The 27261-nt window shown below is 47.0% G+C and overlaps 1 protein-coding gene across 1 annotated transcript; it reads right to left on the bottom strand.

Moving 5' to 3' along the window:
- Window positions 1–21440: 21440 nt before the first annotated feature.
- LOC119360372 (probable carboxylesterase 5) lies at window positions 21441–22601 on the bottom strand. Its single transcript, XM_037626036.1, has one exon. The coding sequence runs from the start codon at window positions 22599–22601 to the stop codon at window positions 21441–21443; it is 1161 nt and encodes a 386-aa protein (XP_037481933.1).
- Window positions 22602–27261: the final 4660 nt, after the last annotated feature.

The following is a 27261-nucleotide window of genomic DNA, read 5'->3' as shown; positions in this document are numbered from 1 at the left end:
CCAAATATCGTAACTCAGATACTCATCTCTATGATCATATCATAGACATTTTATCCTCTTGTCACGATGATCTTCAACTTCACTCTGAAATTACTTGAACCATTCAATAATTCAGACTTGCGTTTCATCAAGTAAATATACTCAACATCTACTCAAATCATCTATGAAGTAAGAACATATCGATATTCACTGCATGCCTCAGGACTCATTGGACTGCACACATGAAAAATGTGTTACTTCCAACAAGTTGCTATCTTGTTCCATCTTACTAAAAACGAGGCTTTTCAGTCATCTCGCCCATGTGGTATGATTTACATATCTCAAGTGATTCAAAATCAAGTGAGTCCAAACGATCCATCTGCATGGAGTTTCTTCATGCGTATACACCAATAGACATGGTTTGCATGTCTCAAACTTTTCAAAAATGAGTGAGTCCAAAGATCCATCAGCATGGAGCTTCTTCATGCGTTTTATACCAATATGACTTACATGGCAGTGCCACAAGTAAATGGTACTATCATTACTATCTTATATCTTTTGGCATGAAAATGTGTATGACTACGATCGAGATTCAATAAACCATTCTTTTAGGTGCAAGACCATTGAAGGTATTATTCAAATAAACAGAGTAGCCATTATTCTTCTTAAATGAATAACCGTATTGCGATAGACATAATCCAATCATGTCTATGCTCAACGCAAACACCAAATGACAATTATTTAGGTTTAATACCAATCCTGATGGTAGAGGGAGCGTGCGATGTTTGATCACATCAACCTTGGAAACATTTCCAACACACATCGTTATCTCACCTTTAGCTAGTCTCCGTTTATTCCGTAGCCTTTTACTTCGAGTTACTAACACTTAGCAATCGAACCGGTATCTCAATACCCTGGTGCTACTAGGAGTACTAGTAAAGTACACATTTGATTCAATGTATATCCAATATACTTCTGTCAACCTTGCCTGCCTTCTCATCTACCAAGTATCTAGGGTAGTTCTGCTTCAGTGTCTGTTCCCTCATTACAGAAGCACTTAGTCTCGGGTTTGGGTTCAACCCTGGGTTTCTTCACTGGAGCAGCAGCTGATTTGCCGTTTCATGAAGTACCCCTTCTTGCCCTTGCCCTTCTTGAAACTAGTGGTTTCACTAACCATCAACAATTGATGTTCCTTCTTGATTTCTACATTCGCGGTGTCGAACATTGCGAATAGCTCAAGGATCATCATATCTATCCCTGTTATGTTATAGTTCATCACGAAGCTCTAGTAGCTTGGTGGCAATGTCTTTGGAGAAACATCACTATCTCATTTGGAAGATTAACTCCCACTCGATTCAAGTGATTGTTGTACCCAGACAATCTGAGTACAAGCTCAACGATTGAGATCTTCTCCTTTAGTTTGTAGGCTAGAAAACTCGTCGGAGGTCTCATACCTCTTGACGTGGGCACGAGCCTGAAATTCCAATTTCAGCTCTTGGAACATCTCATATGTTCTGCGACATTTCAAAAATGTCTTCGGTGCCTCAATTCTAAACCATTTAACATTACCGAACTATCATGTAGTCACCAAAACGTGTATGTCAGATGTTCGCAACATCCACAAACCACATTCGAGGTCCAGCACACCGAGCGGTGCATTGAGGACATAAGCCTTCTATTGTCCGCATAATTGCTACTGTCAACTTTCAACTATATTTTCTCTAGGAACATATCTAAAACGGTAGAACTAAAGCGCGAGCCATGACATAATTTGTAAAGGGCTTTTGACTATGTTCAGGATAATTAAGTTCATCTAATGAACTCCCACTCAGATAGACATCCCTCTAGTCATCTAACTGATTACATGATCCGAGTCAACTAGGCCGTGGCCGATCATCACGTGAGACGGACTAGTCATGATTGGTGAACATCTTCATGTTGCTCGTATCTACTATACGACTCATGCTCGACCTTTCGGTCTCTTGTGTTCCGATGGCATGTCTGTACATGCTAGGCTCGTCAAGTCAACCTAAGTGTTTCGCGTGTGTAAATCTGGCTTACACCCGTTGTATGTGAACGTTAGAATCTATCACACCCGATCATCATGTGGTGCTTCGAAACAATGAACTTTCGCAACGGTGCACAGTTAGGGGGAACACTTTCTTGAAATTATTATGAGGGATCATCTTATTTACTACCGTCGTTCTAAGCAAATAAGATGCATAAACATGATAAACATCACATGCAATCAAATAGTGACATGATATGGCCAATATCATTTTGCTCCTTTTGATCTCCATCTTCGGGGCTCCATGATCATCATCGTCACCGGCATGACACCATGATCTCCATCATCATGATCTCCATCATCGTGTCTCCATGAAGTTGTCTCGCCAACTATTACTTCTACTACTATGGCTAACGGCTTAGCAATAAAGTAAAGTAATTACATGCCGTTGTTCAATGACAAGCAGGTCATACAATAAATCAAGACAACTCCTATGGCTCCTGCCGGTTGTCATACTCATCGACATGCAAGTCGTGATTCCTATTACAAGAACATGATCAATCTCATACATCACATATCATTCATCACATTCTTTTGGCCATATCACATCACATAGCATACCCTGCAAAAACAAGTTAGACATACTCTAATTGTTGTTTACATGTTTTACGTGGCTGCTATGGGTTTCTAGCAAGAACGTTTCTTACCTACGCAAAAACCTCAACGTGATATACCAATTGCTATTTACCCTTCATAAGGACCCTTTTCATCGAATCCGATCCGACTAAAGTGGGAGAGACTGGCACCCGCTAGCCACCTTATGCAGCACGTGCATGTCAGTCAGTGGAACCTGTCTCACGTAAGTGTACGTGTAAGGTCGGTCCGGGCCGCTTCATCCCACAATACCGTCGAAACAAGATTGGACTAGTAACGGTAAGCATATTGAACAAAATCAATGCCCACAACAACTTGTGTTCTATTCGTGCATAGAAACTATGCAATAGACCTAGCTCATGATGCCACTGTTGGGGAACTTAGCAGAAATTCAAAAAAATTCGACGAGTCACCAAGATCTATCTATGGAGAGACTAGCAACGAGAGAGAGGGGAGTGCATCTACATACCCTTGTAGATCGCTAAGCGGAAGCGTTCAAGAGAACGGGGTTGAAGGAGTTGTACTCGTCGTAATCCAAATCACCGGAGATCCTAGTGCCGAACGGACGGCACCTCCGTGTTCAACACACGTACAACCCGGTGACGTCTCCCACACCTTGATCCAGCAAGGAGAGAGGGAGAGGTTGGGGAAGACTCCGTCCAGCAGCAGCACAACGGCGTGGTGGTGGTGGAGGAGCATGGTATTCCAGCAGGGCTTCGCCAAGCACTACGAGAGATGAGGAGGGAGAGAGGTACGGCTGCACCAGGGAGAGGTCAAAACTCATGTGTATGGCAGCCCCAAAACCTCAAGTATATATAGGGGAGAGGGAGGGGGCTGCGCCCCCCCTAGGGTTCCCACCCCAAGGAGTGCGGCAGCCCCAAAACCCATCTAGGGTGGCGGCCAAGGGGGGGGGGAGAGGGGGAAACTTGCCCCCCAAGCAAGGTGGAGGCACCCCCTTCCCAAACCCTAGGCGCCTTGGGCCCTGGTGGGGGGCACACCAGCCCACCTGGGGCTTGTCCCCTCCCAGACTTGGCCCATGCAGCCCTCTAGGGTGAGTGGCCCCACCTGGTGGACCCCCGGGACCCTCCCGGTGGTCCCGGTACGTTACCGATATCACCCGAAACTTTTTCGGTGACCAAAACATGACTTCCCATATATAAATCTTTACCTCTGTACCATTCCAGAACTCCTCGTGACGTCCGGGATCTCATCTGGGACTCCGAAAAACATTCGGTAACCACCTATATCTATTCCCTATAACCCTAGCGTCATCGAACCTTAAGTGTGTAGACCCTACGGGTTCGGGAACCATGCAGACATGACCGAGACAACTCTTTGGCCAATAACCAACAGCAGGATCTGGATACCCATGTTGGCTCCCACATGTTCCACGATGATCTCATCGGATGAACCACGATGTCGAGGATTCAATCAATCCCGTATACAATTCCCTTTGTCTAGCGGTATTGTACTTGCCCGAGATTCGATCGTCGGTATCCCGATACCTTGTTCAATCTCGTTACCGGCAAGTCTCTTTACTCGTTCCGTAACACATCATCCCGTGATCAACCCCTTGGTCACATTGTGCACATTATGATGATGTCCTACCGAGTGGGCCCAGAGATACCTCTCTGTCACACGGAGTGACAAATCTCAGTCTCGATTCGTGCCAACCCAACAGACACTTTCGGAGATACCCGTAGTGCACCTTTATAGCCACCCAGTTACGTTGTGACATTTGGTACACCCAAAGCATTCCTACGGTATCCGGGAGTTGCACAATCTCGTGGTCTAAGGAAATGGTACTTGACATTAGAAAAGCTTTAGCATACGAACTACACGATCTTTGTGCTAGGCTTAGGATTGGGTCTTGTCCATCACATCATTCTCCCAATGATGTGATCCCGTTATCAACGACATCCAATGTCCATGATCAGGAAACCGTAACCATCTATTGATCAACGAGCTAGTCAACTAGAGTCTTACTAGGGACATGGTGTTGTCTATGTACCCACACATGTATCTGGGTTTCCTATCAATACAATTATAGCATGGATAATAAACGATTATCATGAACAAGGAAATATGTTGGGGATATAACTATTTGTGTAAGCCGCCCGGGAGGGGCCGGGTTACGCAAATAAGACTCACCAGAAAGAAGCCCAAGACCAAAGCATGAAGATGGCGGTTCATAGAGGGCTTAAGGCCCATAGGCGACTTAAGGCCCGTTGTAGTAAACCGCCACAGTAATATGACTTGTATCATAAGGTAGACTTAACTAGTCACCGAGCCGGACACTGTTTATAAGCCGGCCGGGACTCTGTAAGCCGCAAGGCATCAACCCGTGTATATAAGGGGACGACCTGCTGGCGGCTTAGGGCAAGAAACAACTCATTGAGAGCCAGGCATAGCGTATCTCGCTCCCTGGTCATCGAAACATCAATACCAAACCCAACTAGACGTAGGCCTTACCTTCACCATAAGGGGCCGAACTAGTATAAAACCCTCTCGTGTCCCTTGTCCCGATTAACCCCTTCAAGCTTCCTAGTTGCGATGGCTCCACAACTAAGTCCTTTCACGAGGACATCTGATGTGACAATTCCACGACAGTTGGCGCCCACCATGGGGCCAGCGCATGGTGGATTTGAGTTCTTGAAAGGCAAATTCGAAGGGCTCAAGGTATACGTAGTGGACCGGATGACCAAGAGTCATCGCGGCAAGATCTACATCGATGATGAAGGCTGGGGCCCTGACGCCGGCTCAATCGAGTATGGGTACCGGGTCCCCTTCGTAGGGATCCACGTCTTCATCGGCCGGATTGGTGAGCCGGGACCTGAGCCAGACAAGTGCACAGACCTCGTCGAGACGGCTCAGCGTGCTAAACCCGCCCGAGCTCAACCCGGCATGAAGCGTGTCTTTGTGGGCAGCGTCCACGGAGAAGAGCTTGCTGAAGGACCTGAAGATGGTGGTGAGACGGCCGTCCTCTCTCACGGTGATTCGTCCGCCGGTTCAACAGATTCGTTGTATCAAGTACAAGATGGCATGCTCGGGGGCTGTTCTGATGGCGTCAGTATTCCGGACCCCTGTGAGTCGCCAAATTGGGTAGGAGTCTTCATGGCTGGGATTCAACCCGGCCAAAACTCTACAGCCGCTTCTGCGATTACGTCCGGGATAGGAGCGGCCGGGGCAGGAGGCCCTGTGCGCCCGCCGACTCAAGTGCTGATAGATCTCATGGATAAGCTTACGGCCCTGGTAACCGCCACGGTTATCCCTGCGAACAAAGATGAGCATGATGCGGAGGTCGCACGGGTACGTGAGGAGATAGCTGAGGCCAAGGAGGCCTTGGCAGCTGAGGATACTAGACTAGCTACGGAGTGGGCGGCTCTCGACGCCCGGGCACAGCGGTTGCAGTCAGAGGCTTACCAGCTCACGATGAGCTTAAACGCGTCCAATGAGATAATGAGGAGGAGACACCAGAAGACCCAATCCCGTTTACCTCCAAATTACGACCCTCGGGTTCTTTTTGCTACACCCGGAGCCGGCCCAAGTAACACGCCAGATGCCAATCAGTTCATGACAGCCGGAGCAGGAGGACCGGCTCAGCGTCGAGAGATGCCGCCTCCTCATGTGAGCATGGCACCACCGCGTTATGTGCCGATATCGGAGGGTCACTTTTCCAATCCCATGGAGAACTTAATCGCGGCTTCGGCGCGCTTGGCGGGTCTGCCCGTGGACGGTGATGGCCCGACAGCGGTGGAGACCTGGAGGGTCAGAGAGCTTCTCCAGACGGCCCTGGCTCAGCAAGAGACCTATTCTTATAGTAGAGACAGGATCCATTCAACTCCTCCGCCTTGGTTAGCACCGCCTCGTCAGAACCGGAGCCCGAGTTACAGCAGGCACATGGAGTCCGAAGCTTTGTCAAGCAAAGCCCAACGCCGAGACCAACATGGTGGCTATAACCCGGTGCAAGACCGAGTACGTCAGGAGAACGAGCGGGCGGCTCAGGTGGCGGCTCAACAGGCGGCTCATCAGGATATTCCAAAGTATCCAACGACTTCTGTTGAGATGGGAGTAGCCACTAGGACCGGTGGTGTTCCTTATTTGGTACCGGCTTTGCGCAACGTGCGCCTACCCAAGGACTTCAAGGGACCTCGAAAGGTGTCAAATTATACGGCCGACTTACAGCCTGGAGCATGGACTGAGAGCTATGAGATGGCCATGGAGCTGTTGGAAGTCAGTGACGCGGCAATGGCTAAATATTTCACCATGATGTTAGATGGAACGGCCCGGTCTTGGTTAAAAGGTTTGCCACCCAATTCCATTGGTTCGTGGGAAGAGTTGAAAGCCTGTTTCATCTAGAACTTCAAGGACACCTGTAAGCAATCTATGTCGATCGTGGACTTGACGAATTGTAAGCAGGGGGAGGGTGAATCCACCACCCATTGGGTACGTCGGGTTAAGGAGATAATTCATTCATCTGATAAGAGGGATGCCGGCTCTGCAGTCCTTATGTTGGAGAAGAATTGCAGCTTTGAGCCGCTAAGGCAGAAACTGGGGCGCCTTAAACGTGACTGCAAGGATATGGGTATGCTAATGGCGGCTTTAGTCAAATACGCCGATTCTGATAGTACCAAGGATCCCGCGTCGGACGATGAGAAGACAGGGAAGGGAAAAAGGAACGGCAATGGAAAAGGTCAACAACACAACCCGGTGAATCAAAGCGGCAATAAGCGTAAGGCGGACGGTAACCCGGAGTTTGTGGCCAACGCTTATGCAGAGGGTAACAATCAGAGACGTAAGGGTAAGTGGCCTCGATCCGGCGGGTCAGGCCCATCTCTTGAACAGCTACTCAATGAGCCCTTCCCGAAACACGGCACACGGGAGCATCCCGCTACACACCTGTGGAAAGATTGCGCGATCATGAAGGCGTTTAAATATTCCAATACCTTTGATGGCAGTCATGGATCTGGCGGCGGTTCAGGGGCTGGCGGTTTTCTTGGCCCGGGTGGAGGCTCAAACTCCGGTTTTCAGGGACCTCCAGGTGGAAATAATCAACATCAGTCTGGTCAGGGAGGGCAACAGCAGCAGTAGTCGGGTTATCAAAGCCATCCAAAACAGTTGAGTGGTGGCCAGTACCATGTGTTTACCACTATCTTATGCAAATGTGACCAGAAGGTACATAAGAGGGCCGTAAATTCTGTTGAACCGACAATCCCTCGTTATTTGAGATGGCCAAAGCAACCCATTATATGGAGCAGAGAGGATCACCCTCCATGAGTTGATAATCCGGGTTAGTTAGCCTTGGTGGTAGCACCCCAGGTTGGTGGATATAAATTCACTAAGGTACTCATGGACGGAGGTAGCAGCATCAATATCCTCTATTACAAGACTTTTCAGCGCATGGGGTTGACTGAGAAGAATTTGAGAACATCCAACAATGTATTCCATGGGGTGGGTCCCGGCAAGTCGGCTTACCCGGTCGGCAAGATTGAATTGGAGGTGGCTTTTGGAGATGAGTATAATTCCAGGGCTGAGAAATTGATGTTTGAAGTGGTTAAAATCAGGAGTCCATATCACGCTCTGTTTGGGCGACCGGCTTATGCTAAATTCATGGCACGGCCGTCTTACGTTTACTTACAGCTCAAGATGCTGGGTTATAAGGGCACCATCACTGTGCATGGGAGTCGAAAGGTGGCTTTGGAATGTGAAGAAGGCGACGCGGCTTACGCTGAGTCTGCCTGTGCCGCAGAGGAGCTCAAATTTTATCAGGACAATGTTGACCCAGCGGATATGACCTCCCTCAAGAAACCAACTACTGAGCATGACCCGGCGTTGAAATTTAAATCGGCCGCTGAGACAAAGCTTGTTGACTTTACCCCGAGAGATGCCTCTAAGCAGTTCAGTATTAGTGCCAATTTGGATCCTAAATAGGAAAGCGCGCTCATCGAGTTCATCCGTGAGAACCGGGACATCTTTTTATGGAAACCTTCTGGCATGTCGGGTGTACCGAGGGAACTCGCTGAGCACACTCTCGATATTGATCCAAAGTATAAGCCGGTCAGGCAGTTTCTCCGACGGTTCAACGAAGAGAGATGGAAAGCTATTGGGGAAGAGGTCACCCGACTCTTAGCGGCCGGGTTTATCATTGAAGTTTTTCACCCGGATTAGTGCTCACGAACAATGGTACTTGGCGGATGTGTGTGGATTACACGGACTTAAACAAGGCTTGTCCGGCTGATCCCTTTGCTCTCCCCCGTATTGATCAAATCATTGATGCTATGGCGGGTTGTGAACGTTTGAGCTTCTTGGATGCTTACTCTGGCTATCATCAGATCAAGATGGCAGTTAAGGACCAGGAGAACACAGCTTTCATCACTTCGTTTGGACCCTTCTGTTATGTATCTATGCCATTTGGACTCAAAAGTGCCCAGGCGACTTACCAGCGGTGTGTGCAGAATTGTTTGCACGATCAAATTGGGCGTAATGTTCATGCTTACGTAGATGACATTGTGGTAAAGTCCAGAGAAAAGGAAACCTTGATATCTGAAATAAAAGAGACCTTTGATAATCTCCGGGTTACAAGATGATGCTTAACCCGGCCAAGTGTGTATTTGGTGTACCTGCGAGAAAGCTCTTGGGTTTTCTGGTGTCGAACATAGGCATTGAAGCTAATCCGGAGAAGATCAAGGCGATTACCTCTCTGGCTAAACCGGCGTCTATCAATGATGTTCAGCGCCTGGCGGGTCATGTTGCCGCTTTAAGCCGGTTCATAAGCCGGTTAAGGGAGAAGGCTTTACCGTTATATCAGATGATGAAGAAAACAGACACCTTTGTCTGGAGTGATGCTGCTAACACTGCCTTTGAAGATTTAAAAAGACAGTTGACTGAGCCACCGGTTCTTGTGGCTCCCATTGATAAAGAGCCACTGTTGTTATATGTGGCTGCTAACTCGCGGGCCGTCAGTGTTGCCATCGTGGTGGAACATAAGGAGGCAGGCAAGGAGCACCTGGTTCAACGGCCGGTTTACTACATCAGTGAGGTGCTCATTGAGTCTAAACAAAGATATCCACATTGGTAGAAACTTGTTGATGGTGTGTTCATGGCAAACCGGAAGCTAAAGCAGTACTTCCAAAGTCATCCTATAACGGTGGTAAGTTCAGCCCCTTTGGGACACATCATTCAGAACAGGGAGGCCACAGGACGAATCGCTAAGTGGGCTATTGAGCGTGGGCCCTATGGTTTGAAGTATATGCCCCGTACTGCTATCAAATCTCAAGCCTTGGTGGAATTTATCAATGATTGGATAGAGTTGCAGGCACCTGAGGAGAAGCCGGATAATACATACTGGACTATTCACTTTGATGGGTCCAGGCAGCTAGAAGGCTCGGGGGCTGGAATTGTTTTAACTTCCCCTCGAGGTGACAAATTTCGTTATGTACTCTGGCTTATGTTCCCATGTACTAATAATGCAGCTGAGTACGAGGCTTTACTCCATGGTGTCCGGATGGCCAAGGAGATGAACTTAAGCCGGGTAAGGTGTCTAGGCGACTCAGATCTCGTGGATCAACAGGTGTCAGGCAAGTGGGATTCCAAGGATCCTCTCATGGCGGCTTATCGACATGAAGTAGATGCTGTGGCTAGACATTTCAAAGGTTATCAAGTGGAGCACATTGATCGAAGGAAGAATGAGGCGGCTGATGCTTTAAGCCGACTAGGATCTCAATGTAAGCCAGTGCCACCTAACACCTTTCTTGATGTTTTGCATAACCCTTCTGTCAAGGTGCCTGCCGAGGAAGAACTAGCAGTGCCAGACCCGGAGGCCCAGCTGGTGGCAGCTCTTCATGTTATCCCGGATTGGACAGTGCCTATTTGGCCTACAGGACACGAGGAGAGTTACCGGAGGATGCAACTTTGGCAAGACAAATTGTCAGACGATCCAAATCCATGACGATTGTTAATGGTGAATTGCATCATTGTAGTGTAACAGGGGCGTTTCAACGCTGTGTGTCGCCTGCAGAAGGACAAGAGATGCTTCATGAGATTCATGAAGGAGATTGTGGTTATCATGCCAGCTCAAAATCTCTTGTGGCCAAGGCTTTCCATCATGGTTTCTACTGGCTCACGGCTCATGCTGATGCGGTGGATCTGGTCAGTAAATGTGACGGTTGTCAGAAGTTCTTACGACGTGCTCATGTGCCGGCTCAAGAATTAAGGATGATCCCAATTACTTGGCCGTTCGCAGTCTGGGGGCTTGACATGGTTGGACCCTTCAAAAGGTCTAAGGATAAAAAGACACATCTCCTGGTGGCAGTGGATAAGTTTACAAAGTGGGTTGAGGCGGAGCCAGTCAGTAAGTGTGATGCGGCCACAGCGGTTCAGTTCATGAAAAAGGTGATCTTTCGTTTTGGTTTCCCACACAGCATTATAACTGATAATGGTACTAATCTTTCCAAGGGAGCCATGGAAGAGTTCTGTCAACGAGAACATATCCGGCATGATGTTTCGGCTGTTGCTCACCCTCAATCCAATGGTCAAGCAGAAAGAGCTAATCACGAGATACTGAAGGGTATTAAGCCCCGACTCTTTGTCCTCTTAAAATGGACTCCGGGTTGCTGGGTGGAAGAGTTACCCTCTGTATTATGGAGCATCAACACTACGCCTAATAGATCTACGGGTTGCACACCTTTTTTCATGGTCTATGGAGAGGAGGCAGTTCTACCAAGTGACATCCGACACGACTCACCCCGTGTGGCGGCTTATGTTGAGGCGGACAATGAAAAGGCTCGTCAGGAGGCACTTGACTTGTTGGATGAGGAGCGAGACTTGACAATAGCTCGCTCTGCGATTTACCAGCAAGACCTGCGCCGTTATCACAGGCGCCGGGTCAAGAGCAGAACCTTTCAGGAAGGTGATTTGGTGCTCCGGCTCATCCAGGATCAATCTGACATGCACAAGCTATCTCCGCCTTGGGAAGGACCCTTTGTGGTTAGCAAGAATCTGAACAACGGGTCATACTACCTCATTGATATTCGAGAGCACAAGGACTCATGTAAGTCGAAGGAGGAGACCCGCCAGCCGTGGAATATCGCCCATCTTCGGCCTTACTATACTTAAGCCACCGGTTCTTAAGATGTATATACTTTTGACGATGTACATATTATATAAAGCAATAAAGCAGGACCTATGTCCTTTTTTCCCATAAAGAATGTTTTTATGTCTTCTTTATCAGGTGGTGGAGACTACCAATAGGGAGCGGATCATATCTGAATCCGTCTTTCCCTTTGGTCCAGCTTATGATCATATCTGAATCTAGCCATGATCACTTGGGGGCTTCCTGTTCAAACATAGTTCATATTCGAACCAAAGAGAACATAGCTGTCGATACCCGCTTGATCGGCATACTGCCAAACCCACTTGGGGGCTTCTTGATCATATTTGAATCACAACTTAACCCCTTTGGGCCTGACGTGGATCGTATTCGAATCAGCGTCATTAAACAACTCTTATGGTCACTTGGGGGCTTCCTGTTTAAACATGGGTCGTATTCGAACCAAAGAGAACATAGCTGTCGATACCCACTTGATCGGCAGCGCCAAAGCCACTGGGGGCTATATGATCGTATCCGAATCTTAGCTTAACCCCTTTGGAACGGTTTACTGATCGTATACGAATCAAAAGCCTGTAAATTATTTTCACTATCCTGAGGCCTTGTGAAAAGCATTATGAGATGTTTTTTGTCTTTCCGGTTTAATATTGGTCACACCAGGTTGTTAAAGTACCAGGTGAGCATCATATCAGCAGGAAAGATTATCAAAGGATCGCAGGTATGCTATTATGCTTATGCTTAGCAAAGTATAGTCATAAACCAGTCTGTTTATGATATTTTTTGGTTTGCGTTCCAGGTTATCCATACTTTCTGTGACCTCGGACGCGATAAAATGCCAAGGGAATTTTGCTTGTTTTATGTACAAAATAAGGTAAGCAAATTTAACACGCCAAGGAAATAAAAGGTAGAATTATATAGTAGTGGCGGCTTACAAAAGTGTTAAGCGCCAGGAACATGCGCGAAGGCATGACAAACATTGGGAAGTTTTTTCTACCCTATTACAAGACTCCTCGAGTCTGAACAACTGAAGCATTGTTTTTGCACAACACCCGGCGATTTACTCCTTCGGCGGGCTTGAAGACTCCGGGTTATCCTTCTCCGCTTCTCCGTCGGCTGCCTTGTCCTAGAAAGTTGACAAGGCCCACTCAATGCCGCTCAAAGCTTCAAACTCACCTTCATCATCTATTAAACTGGCTGGGTCCACTTCAGGGGCAAAAGTATGCTTACGAATAGGAGGGATCAGGCTGACTTCATCATATGGAATGTTGGGAATTCTCCGATTCTCACTGTCATAGCCCGGAGAGTACTTGGTGAGGTCAGTATCGTTCCCAATGAGGGTCGCCACAGGACGTATAGCTTTGACACTGGCGATAAAGTCATGATCATCAAATACAGTGCCGTCCTCCTTCCGACTGGGCTATCCAAGAGCAAGGTCGGCCGGGTCTAGCTCTGGAAGCCATGCTTTTGCCCGGCTCAATGCGGCTACGGCTCCGGCTCTTGCGGATGACCGCCTTAAATCCTGAATTCGCTGAGGTAGCACAATGAGATGCTTCAGCACGTCTTGTAAGAGGCGGGGAGGGGTATTTGATAAGGCTACAACGGCCAGGGCACGTTGTGACCCGGAGTACAGCTGTTCCACTAAGGTGTAAACTGCTTTCAGCTTGATCAGCATGTTTTGTTTAAGGTTGGTACTCCTGGGGCCTATGTGTGCACAAGCATAACAGTCAGTCGGAAGTAATTATTACAATAGTCATTGTGAGGTTACAATGTTTGAGGTTTTGCACAGTAACTTACCGAAGATGTCTGAGACCATTTGAGATATCTGTCGTTTTAAGTCAGACAGCTCGGTTGTTGCTTCTGCAAGAGATGCTTCTGCTATCTCGGCCTGAGTCACCAGTGAAGCCTTCTCATCAGCCCAAGCTTTCTTCTCCGACTCAAAATTTTTCTTCAACTTCTCATTTTCAGAGACACTGAATTCAAATTTAGACTTGGCCTTCTGAGTTTCAAGTTCTTGAGTTTCCAGACGACTCTTCAGGACATCAAACTCGGATTCAAATTGACTTATGGTGGCCTGCATTGACACCAGGTTATGGTACGGATCACGGTAAGATAACATTCAAGTCCCAAGCACTTTACAAGTAAAAATACTTGGCACTTGGGGGCTAATGTATGCTGAAGAATTTTAAACCTATCATACCGGGTCACACATATTAAGTCTCAAGCGCATTACAAGTAAAGATACTTGAGCCTTGGGGGCTAATGATTATGATTATTGCAAATTTAAAACTATCATGTTATAACCGGGTTAAATATATTCTCTTTGACCCGGATAAACTAACAAGTAAAGCAGATTTCTAAGTCTACAACATATTTATTCATAAGCAATGGACTTGGGGGCTGGTACAGTATGTAAGATTCAGGTAAATAGTACTCCCTCCATTCCTCAATATAGGGTGTATAGTTTTTGGCACGGAAATTAAAGAACGCACGTGGAGGGAAAATTTCACAAGTTTTGGGCGATATTACACCTGACTAATTGGCATGAGAAAATAGAGGAGATTGCCTAATATAAGTAAATGTAATCAAATTCCTGAAAAAATTATCCAAACGAGTGGTGCAACGCAATACACCTTATATTTCGGGTTTTTTCTCAAAAATATATACACCTTATATCAAGGAACGGAGGGAGTATAAGTTATACCTCAGATTTGTGTTGTATTTGTTTTACCATGTCAATTTCTAGGTCACGACTATTATGCAATTGATTCAGATAGCCCGAGACTATATCACCAATGCTTAAGTGAGTATAATCAGTAATGTCCTATTTTGCTTTTCGGCGTTTGGCAAGTTCTTCCTTGGCAGTACATTTGGCAAGGACGGTAGGCCGCCCTGGTTCAACAAACTAGGACCTCACAATCTCAACTTCCGGGTCATTTGTCTTGACCAGGCTAGGAGTCTCTGGGTTATCAGAACTGTTGAGAGTATCTTCGGCGGGCGGATCAGAGGTTGGCACTGGAATATCAGAAGCCGGTCACCGCCTGATGGGTAGAGCTATCTGGAGCAGACATATTAATCGCCGGTTCAGTTACAATCAGGTCTTGGGACGGCTTATTCTTCTTTGCCCTCTTGCTGGGTTTCACTTGCATGTTGTTAACAAAGGCAGAAGGATGAATACTAAAGCATGGGTAAAGTAAATCTTAAGGTACATAAGGTTACATTACCCGGGAGCAGTTTTGAAAGCCGGCATGTTTGATTGCATGGATTCGCCGGAAGAAGGAAAGGTATCCTGATAATTGGAGTTAGACGAATTGAGAGGTTGACAAATTAATCCCGCTAAAGGTAAAGCAGAACGTAAATCGGAGATAACCTCAGTCCGACGCTTCCTGGTTACGTCAGGTAAGACGGAGGAGAGTTCCGCATCCTTGTTGTTCTGGGTCTGCCTCCGGTTCTCAAGTTGTTATTACTTCAAAAGAAATTGAGGATCTTGATAAGCAAGAGCATGTGAAAATCTTACTTTCCCGGTCACCCTTCGGATCTTTTGCTTTGGCAAAGGCTCGGAGTCGGAGGAGATTATAGTTACCTCTTCATCGACTGCTTGACTGTTTCCCGTATCCTCCTGAAGGGATAGAATGTCATACAGATAATGACAAGGGAATTAAGAAAATTTAAAGATTACCTCTTCATCATCCGAAGAACTATCATCCAATTTGAGTAAGTCGGAGGCGCTTGGTTTCTTCTTCTTTGAGGTTCCCGTCTTGGCGGCTCTCCTTTCGGTTTTCTTCGTCGTCCTGGCTTGTTTGGCAGCCTCATGGTCATATTTGGCCTTCCAAAAGTTATCATCGGCCTATGGAAAGGGATAAGGAATTATGAGTGCAAAAAAGGTATAATAGAGCAAAGAGTATTTATTAAAGATTGATAACTTACTGCAGGGGCCGGGTTCTTCTTGCAAAAGGGAAGTAAGCTGAAGGTGTTATTCGTCACAGTGCCCTCCTTCAGCAGCGACTGGGTCGTAGCATCCACCACATCATCTAGTAAGTCGTCACGACTATGGCGTAATGGGTCATCCTTTTCGCCTGTGTAAGTACACATTAAGTCGGAATGGCGGCTTAATGGAAGTACTCGCCAAGTGACCCAGACTCGAACCAGATCGATGCCATTTAAACCGTTTCCCAAGAGAGCTTTGATCTTTTTGATGGTGGGATGGAGAGGCAGACGCTCAACGGCCGTCAGTTTGTCTGCCAGCGGATGGTTGAACTCAAGGCGCAGGGCGCGAAAGCCGGGCAGAGGCTTCTCATCAGCCGGAGAAGTGTCCTGACAGTAGAACCATATTTTGTTCCAATCTTTTGGGTGACTCGGTAGCTCAGCATAAGGAAAAAGGCAGTCTCTCCGTCGCTGGATCGAGATGCCGCCAAGCTCAAGACTAGGCCCATTGGCGCGTTCATTTTGCCGATTCAAGTAAAAAAGATCTCTGAACAAAAGCAGGCTTGGCTCCTCTCCCAGATACACTTCGCAAAAAACTTGGAAATTGCAAATATTTGACACGGAATTGGGTCCGATGTCTTGAGGTCTAAGGTCAAAGAAATTCAAAACCTCCCTGAAGAATTTTGAGCCGGGAGGAGCAAATCCCCGGCTCATATGATCCGTAAAAATTATAACCGCCCCTTCTTTGGGTTGAGGCCTCTCTTCGGACGGGTCAGGGGCACGATAAGACATGACCTCCTTTTTTGGCAGGTGGCCAGATTTCACGAACTCAGCTAGTTTACTCTTGGTAACTATGGATGGGACCCAATTGCAGGTCACAGGGGCCTTGGCGGAGCGATGACAACAATTGGCCTATGACAAAATATGAAGATCTGGTTCAATTTTAACCCGGAAGAAATATCTTAATTATTCAAGGTGGCGGCTTAATAAGGGGCCTAATGATATAATGATAGCTGTGCAACAGTGTCGAAGCCGCCACATGTATCAAAAGCAGTTCAAACTTCTTAAGGTCATAAGAAGCAAGTAAGGTTAACAGATCAGTGTTATCTATTTGAACCGGTTACATAGGCAGTTGAGTTTAAGCGTATTCAACAGAAGCAGTTTTCTGGGTGATACAAACAGGTTTCATAATCTGCTACTGTTGTTGGAGATCAAAGATCTGTTCTGATTAGAAAATTTTCTAGACCTAAAAGCTGAGGCAGACTTGTTCATAGGCTCGAATGAGGCTCTTAGGCAGAGAAAGGGATCTGTTTTATATCCAAAACAAGTGCGAAAACAACTACCACGGCCATTTTATATCATTCTCAAATCAGAAGAGGCGTCTAAGAAGACAACTAACCAGGGTTTGGTTCTAATGGTGATGAACTCCGACGAACTCGAAGGTCCTAATGTGGATCTAAGAGGCAGGAAAGAGGAGACTTACGGATGCAGGGTTGCAGCGGAGGCTCGTTGCGTTTCTCTGGTCAAACCAGGTTGATGCAGCGGCCGGAGTCGGTGAAGACGAGATCTGCGACGGCGGGGGCGACAGAGCTCGAGCGACAGAGAAGCAGCAAGAGGAAGGAGACGACTGGAAGGAGGAGAATGGGAAGACCTAGGTCGCGCCTATTTATAAGAGAAGGATAACTGAGGTGGCGCGAGAAACGAGGAGATAAAATTTATTATCCAGCGGCCCTGACGCCTCGATTCTCGGGATGGTCAGTAAAGGCAAAGATCCGTTGGAGGATATGATGGAGTAAAATAAGTTTTATTGAAGATGACGTCATGGTAATTTAACCCGGATCCAGATGATGACGTCACGACGGGTTAAAGTTTTCGCGCAAGACAAAAGACTGAAGGACAGTTCCATAAGGTATTGTAAGATTGACATGAACAGGTTCAAATCAATCTGGGGCCTAATGTTGGGGATATAACTATTTGTGTAACCGCCCAGGAGGGGCCGGGTTACGCAAATAAGACTCACCAGAAAGAAGCCCAAGACCAAAGCATGAAGATGGTGGTTCACAGAGGGCTTAAGGCCCACAGGCGACTTAAGGCCCGTTGTAGTAAACCGCCACAGTAATATGACTTGTATCATAAGGTAGACTTAACTAGTCACCGAGCCGGACACTGTTTATAAGCCGGCCGGGACTCTGTAAGCCGCAGGGCGTCAACCCGTGTATATAAGGGGACGACCTGCTGGCGGCTTAGGGCAAGAAACAACGCATCGAGAGCCGGGCATAGCGTATCTCGCTCCCTGGTCATCGAAACATCAATACCAAACCCAACTAGACGTAGGCCTTACCTTCACCGTAAGGGGCCGAACTAGTATAAAACCCTCTCGTGTCCCTTGTCCCGATTAACCCCTTCAAGCTTCCTAGTTGCGATGGCTCCACAACTAAGTCCTTTCACGAGGACATCTGACGTTACAATTCAACGACAAAATATAATAATAAATAATTTATTATTGCCTCTAGGGCATATATCCAACAAAGTGCACACAGAGTCGAAGCCTATTCAGCGGGAAAAGCGAGGGACACGTAATTCGGACTGGAGCCCAGTGGTCTGATGGAAGCGTGAAACTCGTCATCGATCGGTGATGATCGGTGGTACTCTGCAGTGGAGGTTGAGTGGTGTGGGTTTTGCGACCCTTGAGGCCCGACCAGGACAGTGGAGGCTCGACGCGATAATAGCGGTGAGGCATGCGGCATGCACGGGACATGGAGACGGACCAGGGCTCTGGTGGTCATACATGTGGTGAGACAACTGCGAATTTGAGTCGGGATGACTACAAGCAATGGTGAAATTTCTTCAAGTTTCAGACAGGCGGTCAAGAAAGAAGCGGTGTTGTTGAGTTCAGGTAACTCTTATGTGTGGCATACAATATATGAGTTGTTCACTTTCACGCAGGTCAGTGATCAGTGTGTGATGGCGTTGGACGGATACTCTGGAAGTTGGGAGCACAAACTAGAGTAACAAGGAACTTAATTTTGCTCAAGTGTTGAATGTGGTTAAGAAAAGGAGGGACTACAAGTTGCAGGTGGAGTCATATGGAGTCTTTGGAGTAGTAGCTGTGCTCATGGGATAAACTCAAGTCCAATGTACATGGAAGTTTCACGCATGGACGAATTCAGGGTGGTGGAGTATATTCGCCAAGATGGAGTTTGTTAGATTTGTGTCGAATATTGTGTACAAGGTAGGTTACAGTTGGACTCTGAGTAGTATTGTGTTTAGATAGGATATGGAGTCGTGTCCTAATAGGACACTTGTATCCTAGGCCTCTCTTATATAGTGAGGGTAGACACACGATGTAACCTATGCCAACATAATAGCACCGGAACGCAGGGGAAGTCGGCGGCATGTGTCGGTGTCCAGGGTGACCGGGTGCGGTATTGTAGCGGTGTCATGGGGAAGAGCTCCCATAGTCAAGCCCCGGAGATGTAGCCATATCGGTGAACCTCGTTAACAAATCTCGGTGTTGTGCTCGTGTGATTGATTGGTCCTCGGATGATCGACGGAGTGCCTCGGATTTATTCTAACACTAAGTTTAGGGATCAGTTAGAACCGACCAAAAGATACAATTCTAAGGGATACTCAGCCGTTTATTCTAAAATTTAGGGGATCGGGTAGAGTTGCTCTAAGGGCGTGTTTGGTGGCACAGGTCACATCTGATTGCATCACATCTAATATGTTGGCCGAGTGTGGCCTGGCTGGGCTAATGCAATGGTAAACTGATGTGTGTTATGGGACTGATCAAGCTAGATATGTGTTTGGTATATTGTATGAGGTGTCACGGGCTCAGTGCAACGTTGTTTGGTAATTTGTAGCAAACAAGAGAAGCATGCATGATGAGGTGGCCTTGCATGTTAAAATAAATAATTAGTGGGGATGAACAATTTTAGGTTTAAAGGACAACTAGATAGCACGTCCACTTGTTGTATTTGTTTTGGGTCTCCTCCTATGCCGGTGAATAAAATACCCTTTTCCCCGCAAAGAAAATTGAGACCCTACCTACCCACCTAGCATCTTGAATAACAAAAAATTCAGAATTTATTTGCTTACTCTCTTGATAGATATTGTTGTTCCATAACCTGACCCACAAAGGACCAATAAACTGATATCATTGTTCCCTAATCTGACAAACAAACTGTCGGATATATGCATCAAGTGATTCTTCTCTTAGATTCCCTAATGCTTCGAAATTGGGCGTTGAAAACTGTCCTCGGTAACTCAGTCCACCAAAGACACTTGCACCCGTGAACTTCTGTTGAAATATCTATAAGTTAGTAATATAGTAGCCTTACAATAACAAACACAATAATAAAGGCTTAGTGAATACTTCCGTCGATTAGCAGAATCATAACGAGATCTTTTGGTACAACATGCTTGCTGGCATGCAGGGTGCTCTAGAGGGAGGAACAGATCATGTGTTCACGCAACGCCTTGATCGCCTGCACACGAGCAGAGCGCCCTTGACCTTGGCTTGATCACTCACACCGAGGGAAAGATCAATAGTTATGGGCCGGATAATAATACAGCCTCCAAAAGTAGCCCAGTGATAATCAGAGCTCGCTCCAGCATCACATCTTGTGCTGCACCCTGACTCCTGCCACTCGCTGCAGAACACCAGTCAGGTGTTCACGTTTCGCGATCCATGGCGGCGTGCTCAACAAGGATCCAGATGATGGTCATGAGCTTGCCGCCCCTACCGAGCTGCTTCCCATGGGATTCCCAGCTGCACCGGATGGACGCATAGATGAGCAACCGCACCCACGCATCCAAGATGAGTTCCAACATTTCCCGCAGACCCAATCCATACCATAAATCCGGCAGCAGATGGTGCGTACGCATTTCTTTGGATCTTTGCCTCTTCAGATGTTCGGCATAATTCGGGGTGCTGAGCCATCTTATCATGAGCCTGGCATACTGATTTCCATCGAAGAGTATAACACTTGAGTCGTAAAGAACACTTTCTACTATCAGGCTCACTTCCTGGCGTCGTCCCCTCCATGCTTCGCAGGACGCTGGCAAGCTCGTTCTCTCTGTTTGTAGAGCAAGGGTTACTTTTCTTGACATGCCAAATTTCTTTCAGGTCGTCACGTGTTGCTTCGTGCAGGCTTGAGAGCTTAAGGCCTGGTACCATGCGGGGGCGTACGACCAACACAAACATCATATAAATCGACAGCTCTTTTATTGCCTTGACATAGTTGAACGATGCTGCTTCTGCTGGCCTACACAACAGAAAAACCTCCGTGGCGATGTGCCATGTAGGGACGACCTCTTGAAATTCAGGGCCAATCTCCAGAGCTTCATCTAGTTCCCTACGCTTGATGTGACCAGCTCTCTGATCGGGCACCATTGTCGACGGGTGCATCGGCTTCGGTGCCGGCTTCGGTGGGTCTGGAGGAGACACTTGTGGATAAGCTGACTTCAACTTTTCCCATAAACAATCGACACTTTTTCCAATACCCCATTATCCAAACAAGCGGTTGGGTAAGTAGGTCCATGTGTAGAACTCATTACATTTCTTATTACACTTAAATAGGAGCCCTTATCCCCGACCTTGTGAATCACATGTTTGGTTTGGAACTCGTTACATTTCTTATTACACTAAAACAACTAACCGGAGCAGTTGCTGATGACAAGACAGACCCCCTGTTGGTGTTGTTAGGCCTGATCACATGGCCCAAAAATAACCCCCATATCTAGTCTTGGATGCTTTCTTCCCTGTCCAATCTATAAACAACTAGTAGTATTACGTGTCATAGAGGGTCTAGTAGGCACGCCTATAATAGGATGGACAGAGTCCATCTCAGCAGCAGCAGATGATGCCTTCTTCTTCCTAGTTTGGGATGCATGCAGATGCAGCTCCGGCTCCGGGAGCAAAGCGGCCGGCAGTGGCAAGGCCGTGCGCTGGTTTATGAACTGCACTATACTCTCCATGAGAATCTCGCTGGTCGCACGCAGTGGGTTGTACAGGTGGAAGCCATGGTCCTCGGCCTCCGACACCACCAGTGTGACTGCGTTTTCATCATCGGCCCATGCGCAGCAGACGCGCATGCGAGCCGCCAGCCGGCGCCCGCGGTCACGTAAGATGTCTTTCTCGGCGATGGCGACCAGCACACGCCGGCATGTAAGCGAGGATATCTCCTCGTCTAGAGGGTTGATCCTGCGATCGTCGTTGCCAAGCCGGCCGGCCGTAACGAACGGCCAGACCCTGTCGACCACCTCAGGAGTAAACATGGCAACGCCGTCCCAGACTGTCTCACAGCTGGCGGACAGCCGCTCAACCCCCCAGAAGTAGGGGTGCACGATGACAAGCCCCTCAATGTCGACGAAGTCATGGCTGGCCGCACGCACCGCCGTGTTGTAGACGATGTTGCCGCCGGCGCTATCGCCGGCGAGGAACATGCGCCCGGGGTCGGCGTAGCTAGAGAGCCAGGGATCAAAGCGGGATGCCACCCACTGGAGCGCTGCCCATGCATCGTCGTAGGCCCTAGGCACGGGATGCTCCGGCGCTAGACGGTACTCCACCGACACGACGAGCGCCCCTGTGCGCGTGGCGAGGGACCTGGCGTAGTTGTGGTACGTGCGGCAGAACGCGCTCTCAGTGCAGAAGGATCCGCCGTGGACGTACATGATGACGGGGAGACGCTCGCCTGTCGCGGCGGCAACGGAGGGAAGAAACAGGCGTGCGGACACGCCGGTGGTTTTGTCGATGACGACGTCCCTGGTTGCCACGCCACGGTTGGCAGCCGCGTCCTCCGATGCTGCCACGAATGGACTGCGCAGTAAGCGCTGGATACGGCCGCCCTTGTACTCGCGAATGAATGGATAGAGGTCGACGGTGATGTCCTCCTCGTTATCCTTCTTGCTTAGTACTACCGGAGAACTCATCGTTGTGTGTGTGGCTGTGGACTGTGGAGACAGTTCTATCTTGTGTTGTGTAGGTTGTGGTGGTGGCTGGGACTTGAGCTGCTCGTTGGTTTTTATAGCTGCAATTTAACCCCATTCCCTCCGCAAATAAATAAATAAATAAATTAACCCCATTCCAACGCGGTCTTGTATGGTTTTTGGATGAAGCGTGCTTTTTATTAACTCAAAACGTAGTATCAAGTGAATACAATCATGATCAGTAACACCCGGCCTTTATATAATTAGAATGCACACATCCCATAATGAAAGGTCTGACAAAAACATATAAAATGAATTAACGGCACTAATATAGTCAAACAGGACCGTCACTATGCTTAAGTTGGAGGAGGTGGTAGACTAAATAGGCCCACAGGTTATGCTGCCACCCTGTTGGGTAAAAACCTCCAAGGCCACTTGCTCCAACTGTGTACACACCGCAGTGAACAACGGTCGGTACTCCGTATGGTGAAGCATAGACCTCATACGAAGCAAGTGACCAGCAAAAGAGAAGAGTTTATGCCATTAAAAAACAAATCGTTTATACAAAGGCAAAGTGACCAAATAATGCAAACGCTCCCACCCATATTAGCGATCTAAACCTATTTGAAATACCGTCCAATCAATTATCAAAAATAGTGACAACACTTGTGAACATATAGAACGTGTAAGCATGGGCAGACTTACACGGGCTTGTTTGTAATGGACAATTACTTTAATCGATCACTTGACAGGACAAGATGCTGGTGTGTACCCGGTTCAATTATATGGCACCTGGAGGTGTTTCCCTTTTTACCAGTCCGTATATTCCTTTCCTTCCAACATATAAGATGTACTAGTCTTTGCAAAACTCAAACATGTGCATGTTTGTCTAAGTTTTCAGAAAAAAAAAGTTAATATCTATAGTACCAAATTTGTATCATTAGATCCCAATTTGTTTTGCATATTTTATATTATTTTAAAACTGTAAATGTCGATAATTTTTATTATATAATCTTGGTCAAACATACACAATGTCGACCTGCATGAAAATGGATACAACCTATATTCTGGAACGAAGAGAGTAATAGACAGATGGTAAACTTAATTGATTAGATCAATAAAGTCGCTTATTAATTCTAACTGTTCAGAGTGTTGTTTTGGTCTATTTAGAACTACCAGAATGCATGATATTGTCAAGCTCTCATGACACCATTTTCAATTGATTGTGTGCAAGCTCAGCCACCACCTATACTTGTTTGATAGTGGTAAGTCTTTTCCATATGCGTTAGCATACGCTAATTAATAGCTCTTCGGTGTTATGTCTGGAAAGAACACGAGAGTCGAGTGCATGCAACGACTAATGAAACTTTTTTTTGCGCGTGACTAATCATACAGTTACACCAGCGAATTATCTCCAAAGAAATCACCGGTGGATAGGCACCGTGTTCCATGATAGGGTAGACGCAAGCAAAAATATAGATTATCTGATGTTGATGTTGCTCCCAACTTTTGTTGTCGTAAAAATAAGAAATGCAGTTGCAGTTTGTTAGTTCGTGCCTCGTGAACAGCGTGTGTGTTGACTGCCGAAGAATATTCTTGATGCAGAGATTCATATTGGTGGTCAAATAAGGTGTAGTTAGTGAACAAATACTTCAAATATGTTAATGGTTGATTCCTGACATATAAAGGTATGCTAGTGACAAACGAAATGAGATTGTCGTTACTCATGTATATGAATGTGATAAAAATATTGTTGCCCGGTACATATGTTGAACAACCTGTCCCAATACTAAGAATACTAGGCCCGTAAGGGATTCATTTTTCTGGTTTTCTTGAACTTTTTTTTAGCACGGTTGTTGGGGTGACGCGTGTCCAGCAGTTTTCCTGGGTGCAGTAAAAAAATCTTGGTTGGATGGTTTTAGCACGTTTGATTTGACGTGGTGATTGCCAAAGTCAGATGACCTTGTCTATTGACACGTGTGCATGAGATTCTACCGGAGAGTTCCTCTATATTATTTTACTTGTCTTTTGATATTACGGGGCAGTGGCCTATTTAGACGGGTGGATGTGGAGGCGTCTAGAGCTGTCTTTCTGGACCTCTCGAGAGGCATCCCATCAAAACTGCTTCCGATGTAGACGACTATAAAATGCCCACGTTCATCTCCCAGATCGCGGCTCCCACAACCATCCTTCCCGTTCTCTGCCAGGCCCGACTGCCGGCATCCAAATCCTCTCGGAGCGACGGCTTCGCATCTACCCTCCCCGGGCCAAGGTGGTGGCGCACGTAGCCATCGCACCTCCTTCCACTTCGGCTGCACCACCCCCTCTTCACATACACCCTATCCTAGACGGCTGCACAAGGGAGGCGACCGGGCACCTCCCAGAGGAAGACGAGACGGGCGACCACCGGGACAGCCAACCCACGGTGCTGGATGGCGGAGAGGGACGATGGTGATGCCGCTCGGCGAAGAGGTGGCGATGGAAGGGGCATTTGTGGTGGTCGGTCGCGGACGGCATGGTCATGGAACGGCGACTGGGCAGACGAGCGGTGGCAGCACCAGGCGGTGGGGCTCGCGGGGAGGACACGACCGCGTCAAGTTGGTGCTCGCCAGCATCCTCACGGATGGGTTGCTGTCCGCTGCGTCCGTGAAGCCAAGACTGAGAGTGTGCAGCGCCGTCCTCGGCACATCCCGGCGACCGCCACCCCAGCAAGCTGCGTCACCGCCACGCATCCCCCGTGCCCCGAGTGATGGCGTTTCACCTGATGTTTCTCCCCACGGAAGCGCAGAAGGGAACCGACGCGTCATCTGCCAGTACGGGCGAGTGAGAGGATGATGCTGACGGATCTGCTCTCTTTTTTCCGGCGTTGCTCTCAGTTTGGTCCTAGGCGGTGCCCTTCCACCTTCCTCGGCAAGCCTGCAGCGCCAGCTTCCAACTTGGTGGCGGCGGTGGACGAGCCCACTGCCCACGGCCTTCTGTCCTCGGGAGGCGAGCCAACAGCGAGCTGCTGCAGTGTTTCGCCCCTCCTTTCCCCACGAGCTCTCGACTCCTCCTCTGTCACTCACGCGGCAAGCAGCGAGCTAGCAACTCTCAGGCGGTAGCTCTCCAGTTGGTCGTCACTTTGTTGGCAGTAGCAACACCACTAAGGTATGCTCCTCTTTTTGTTCTTTTTCACATCCACTGTTCAAATCTATATAACTACACACACCATAATTATTACTAGATTAGATGATAGTTTGTATTATCTAGACTTCTGTTTTTACTGATGTAAGGGAAAAAACATGTGGGAGGTTTTTTTGCTCTTGGTTTGATATGTCGTTGCAGAAAGGTTTTGTTTTACAAGGAGATGAACTGTCATTGCTTACAAGTTCAGATCAGAAAGGTGGGTGCATATAGTACAGAAAATTGTATACCTAACTGATTATTAGTCTAAACGGAAGGTTTACCAGGTATGTGTGCAAGTCTGTGGGGAGGACATGGATTTTGAGATCCAGCTCCTGCCCGTATGTGCAAGAAATTCATGACCTACATCTCTAATATAGCATGGTAAATCGTTTTTATTCTTGATATATCCATTACGTTCCATTTCCTGGTAGGAATTCTGTTTTAATTTCGCATGCTGTTCAAACACGTAAGCACTTGATGTGCATTACTGACGTACTGAGGAAATGCTACAGCTTGATGTCTATGTACATTTGGAACTTTAGTTCTGACGAGATGTGTCTTGTGGAGTATATTGGCTTCCAGTACAACTGAGCATGATTTATTGGCAATATACTGCTGCACTACATTATTCCCGAGTCAAGCATAACATTTTGGGCATAACTTTACATGCAGTGCAATTTGGCAAAACAGATGAGAAATTCCTTCTTATTCCAGAACCACTTAAATTTCCCCCGTACCTATTTCCCCATTTGATCTTTGTAGGAGATATTGGCACAATGACTTATGTTTTTAGCAGTATTGTTTGTATTTTCTTTTGCAAGAAATGCTTTAGAAATTGGACTGTAGCAGTTTGGTCTCTTGAGCTCACAAGATCTGTTCTTACTAACAGAGCTGCTTACAAACGTACCGGTCATTAATTACCAATTAATGGTTGCATAATCTGACTGCTTTCTCTCCTATGGATCATGCTTACAGTTGAGTATCCACTGATTCCTAAATGCTTGAACTGGCTATACATCTCCTTTTGTAAATCATTCTAGCTCCTGATTACCAGCTAGGCAAATTTTAACATGCTCCCTCTTACCCCAGCTTTTTACATGTCAGGTAAGAAGGTAAGAGTTAATCAGACCATCAATTAATGAGATCAACGGTTCAGATCTATTATATGCTCTTACCTCTCATGTGAAAAAAGGAGATAAGGGGGAGCATGTTAAAACTGCTCAACTACCAACTAACAACTGCATAACAGGACTTCACTTTCTCCCTTGTTAATCATGCTTCCAATTCAGTGCCTACTGATTCACATTGTCTAATATGCATGTACCATTTTTTGTTTATAATAATCATGCTCTGGTTAAATAGTAAAGAGCATAGACCAACATTTCCTATAAGATTCTCCAAACAAAATATATATTAGAGAGCTACTTAGCGCCTACCTTTTCAATACCAATTACTGCCAGTAAATAACCCTATTGGATATTTGGGTAACTTCAGAATT

The sequence above is a fragment of the Triticum dicoccoides genome, chromosome 2B, assembly GCF_002162155.2.
Source record: "Triticum dicoccoides isolate Atlit2015 ecotype Zavitan chromosome 2B, WEW_v2.0, whole genome shotgun sequence".
NCBI lineage: Eukaryota > Viridiplantae > Streptophyta > Magnoliopsida > Poales > Poaceae > Triticum > Triticum dicoccoides.
This window is presented reverse-complemented; position numbering and strand designations above follow the sequence as displayed.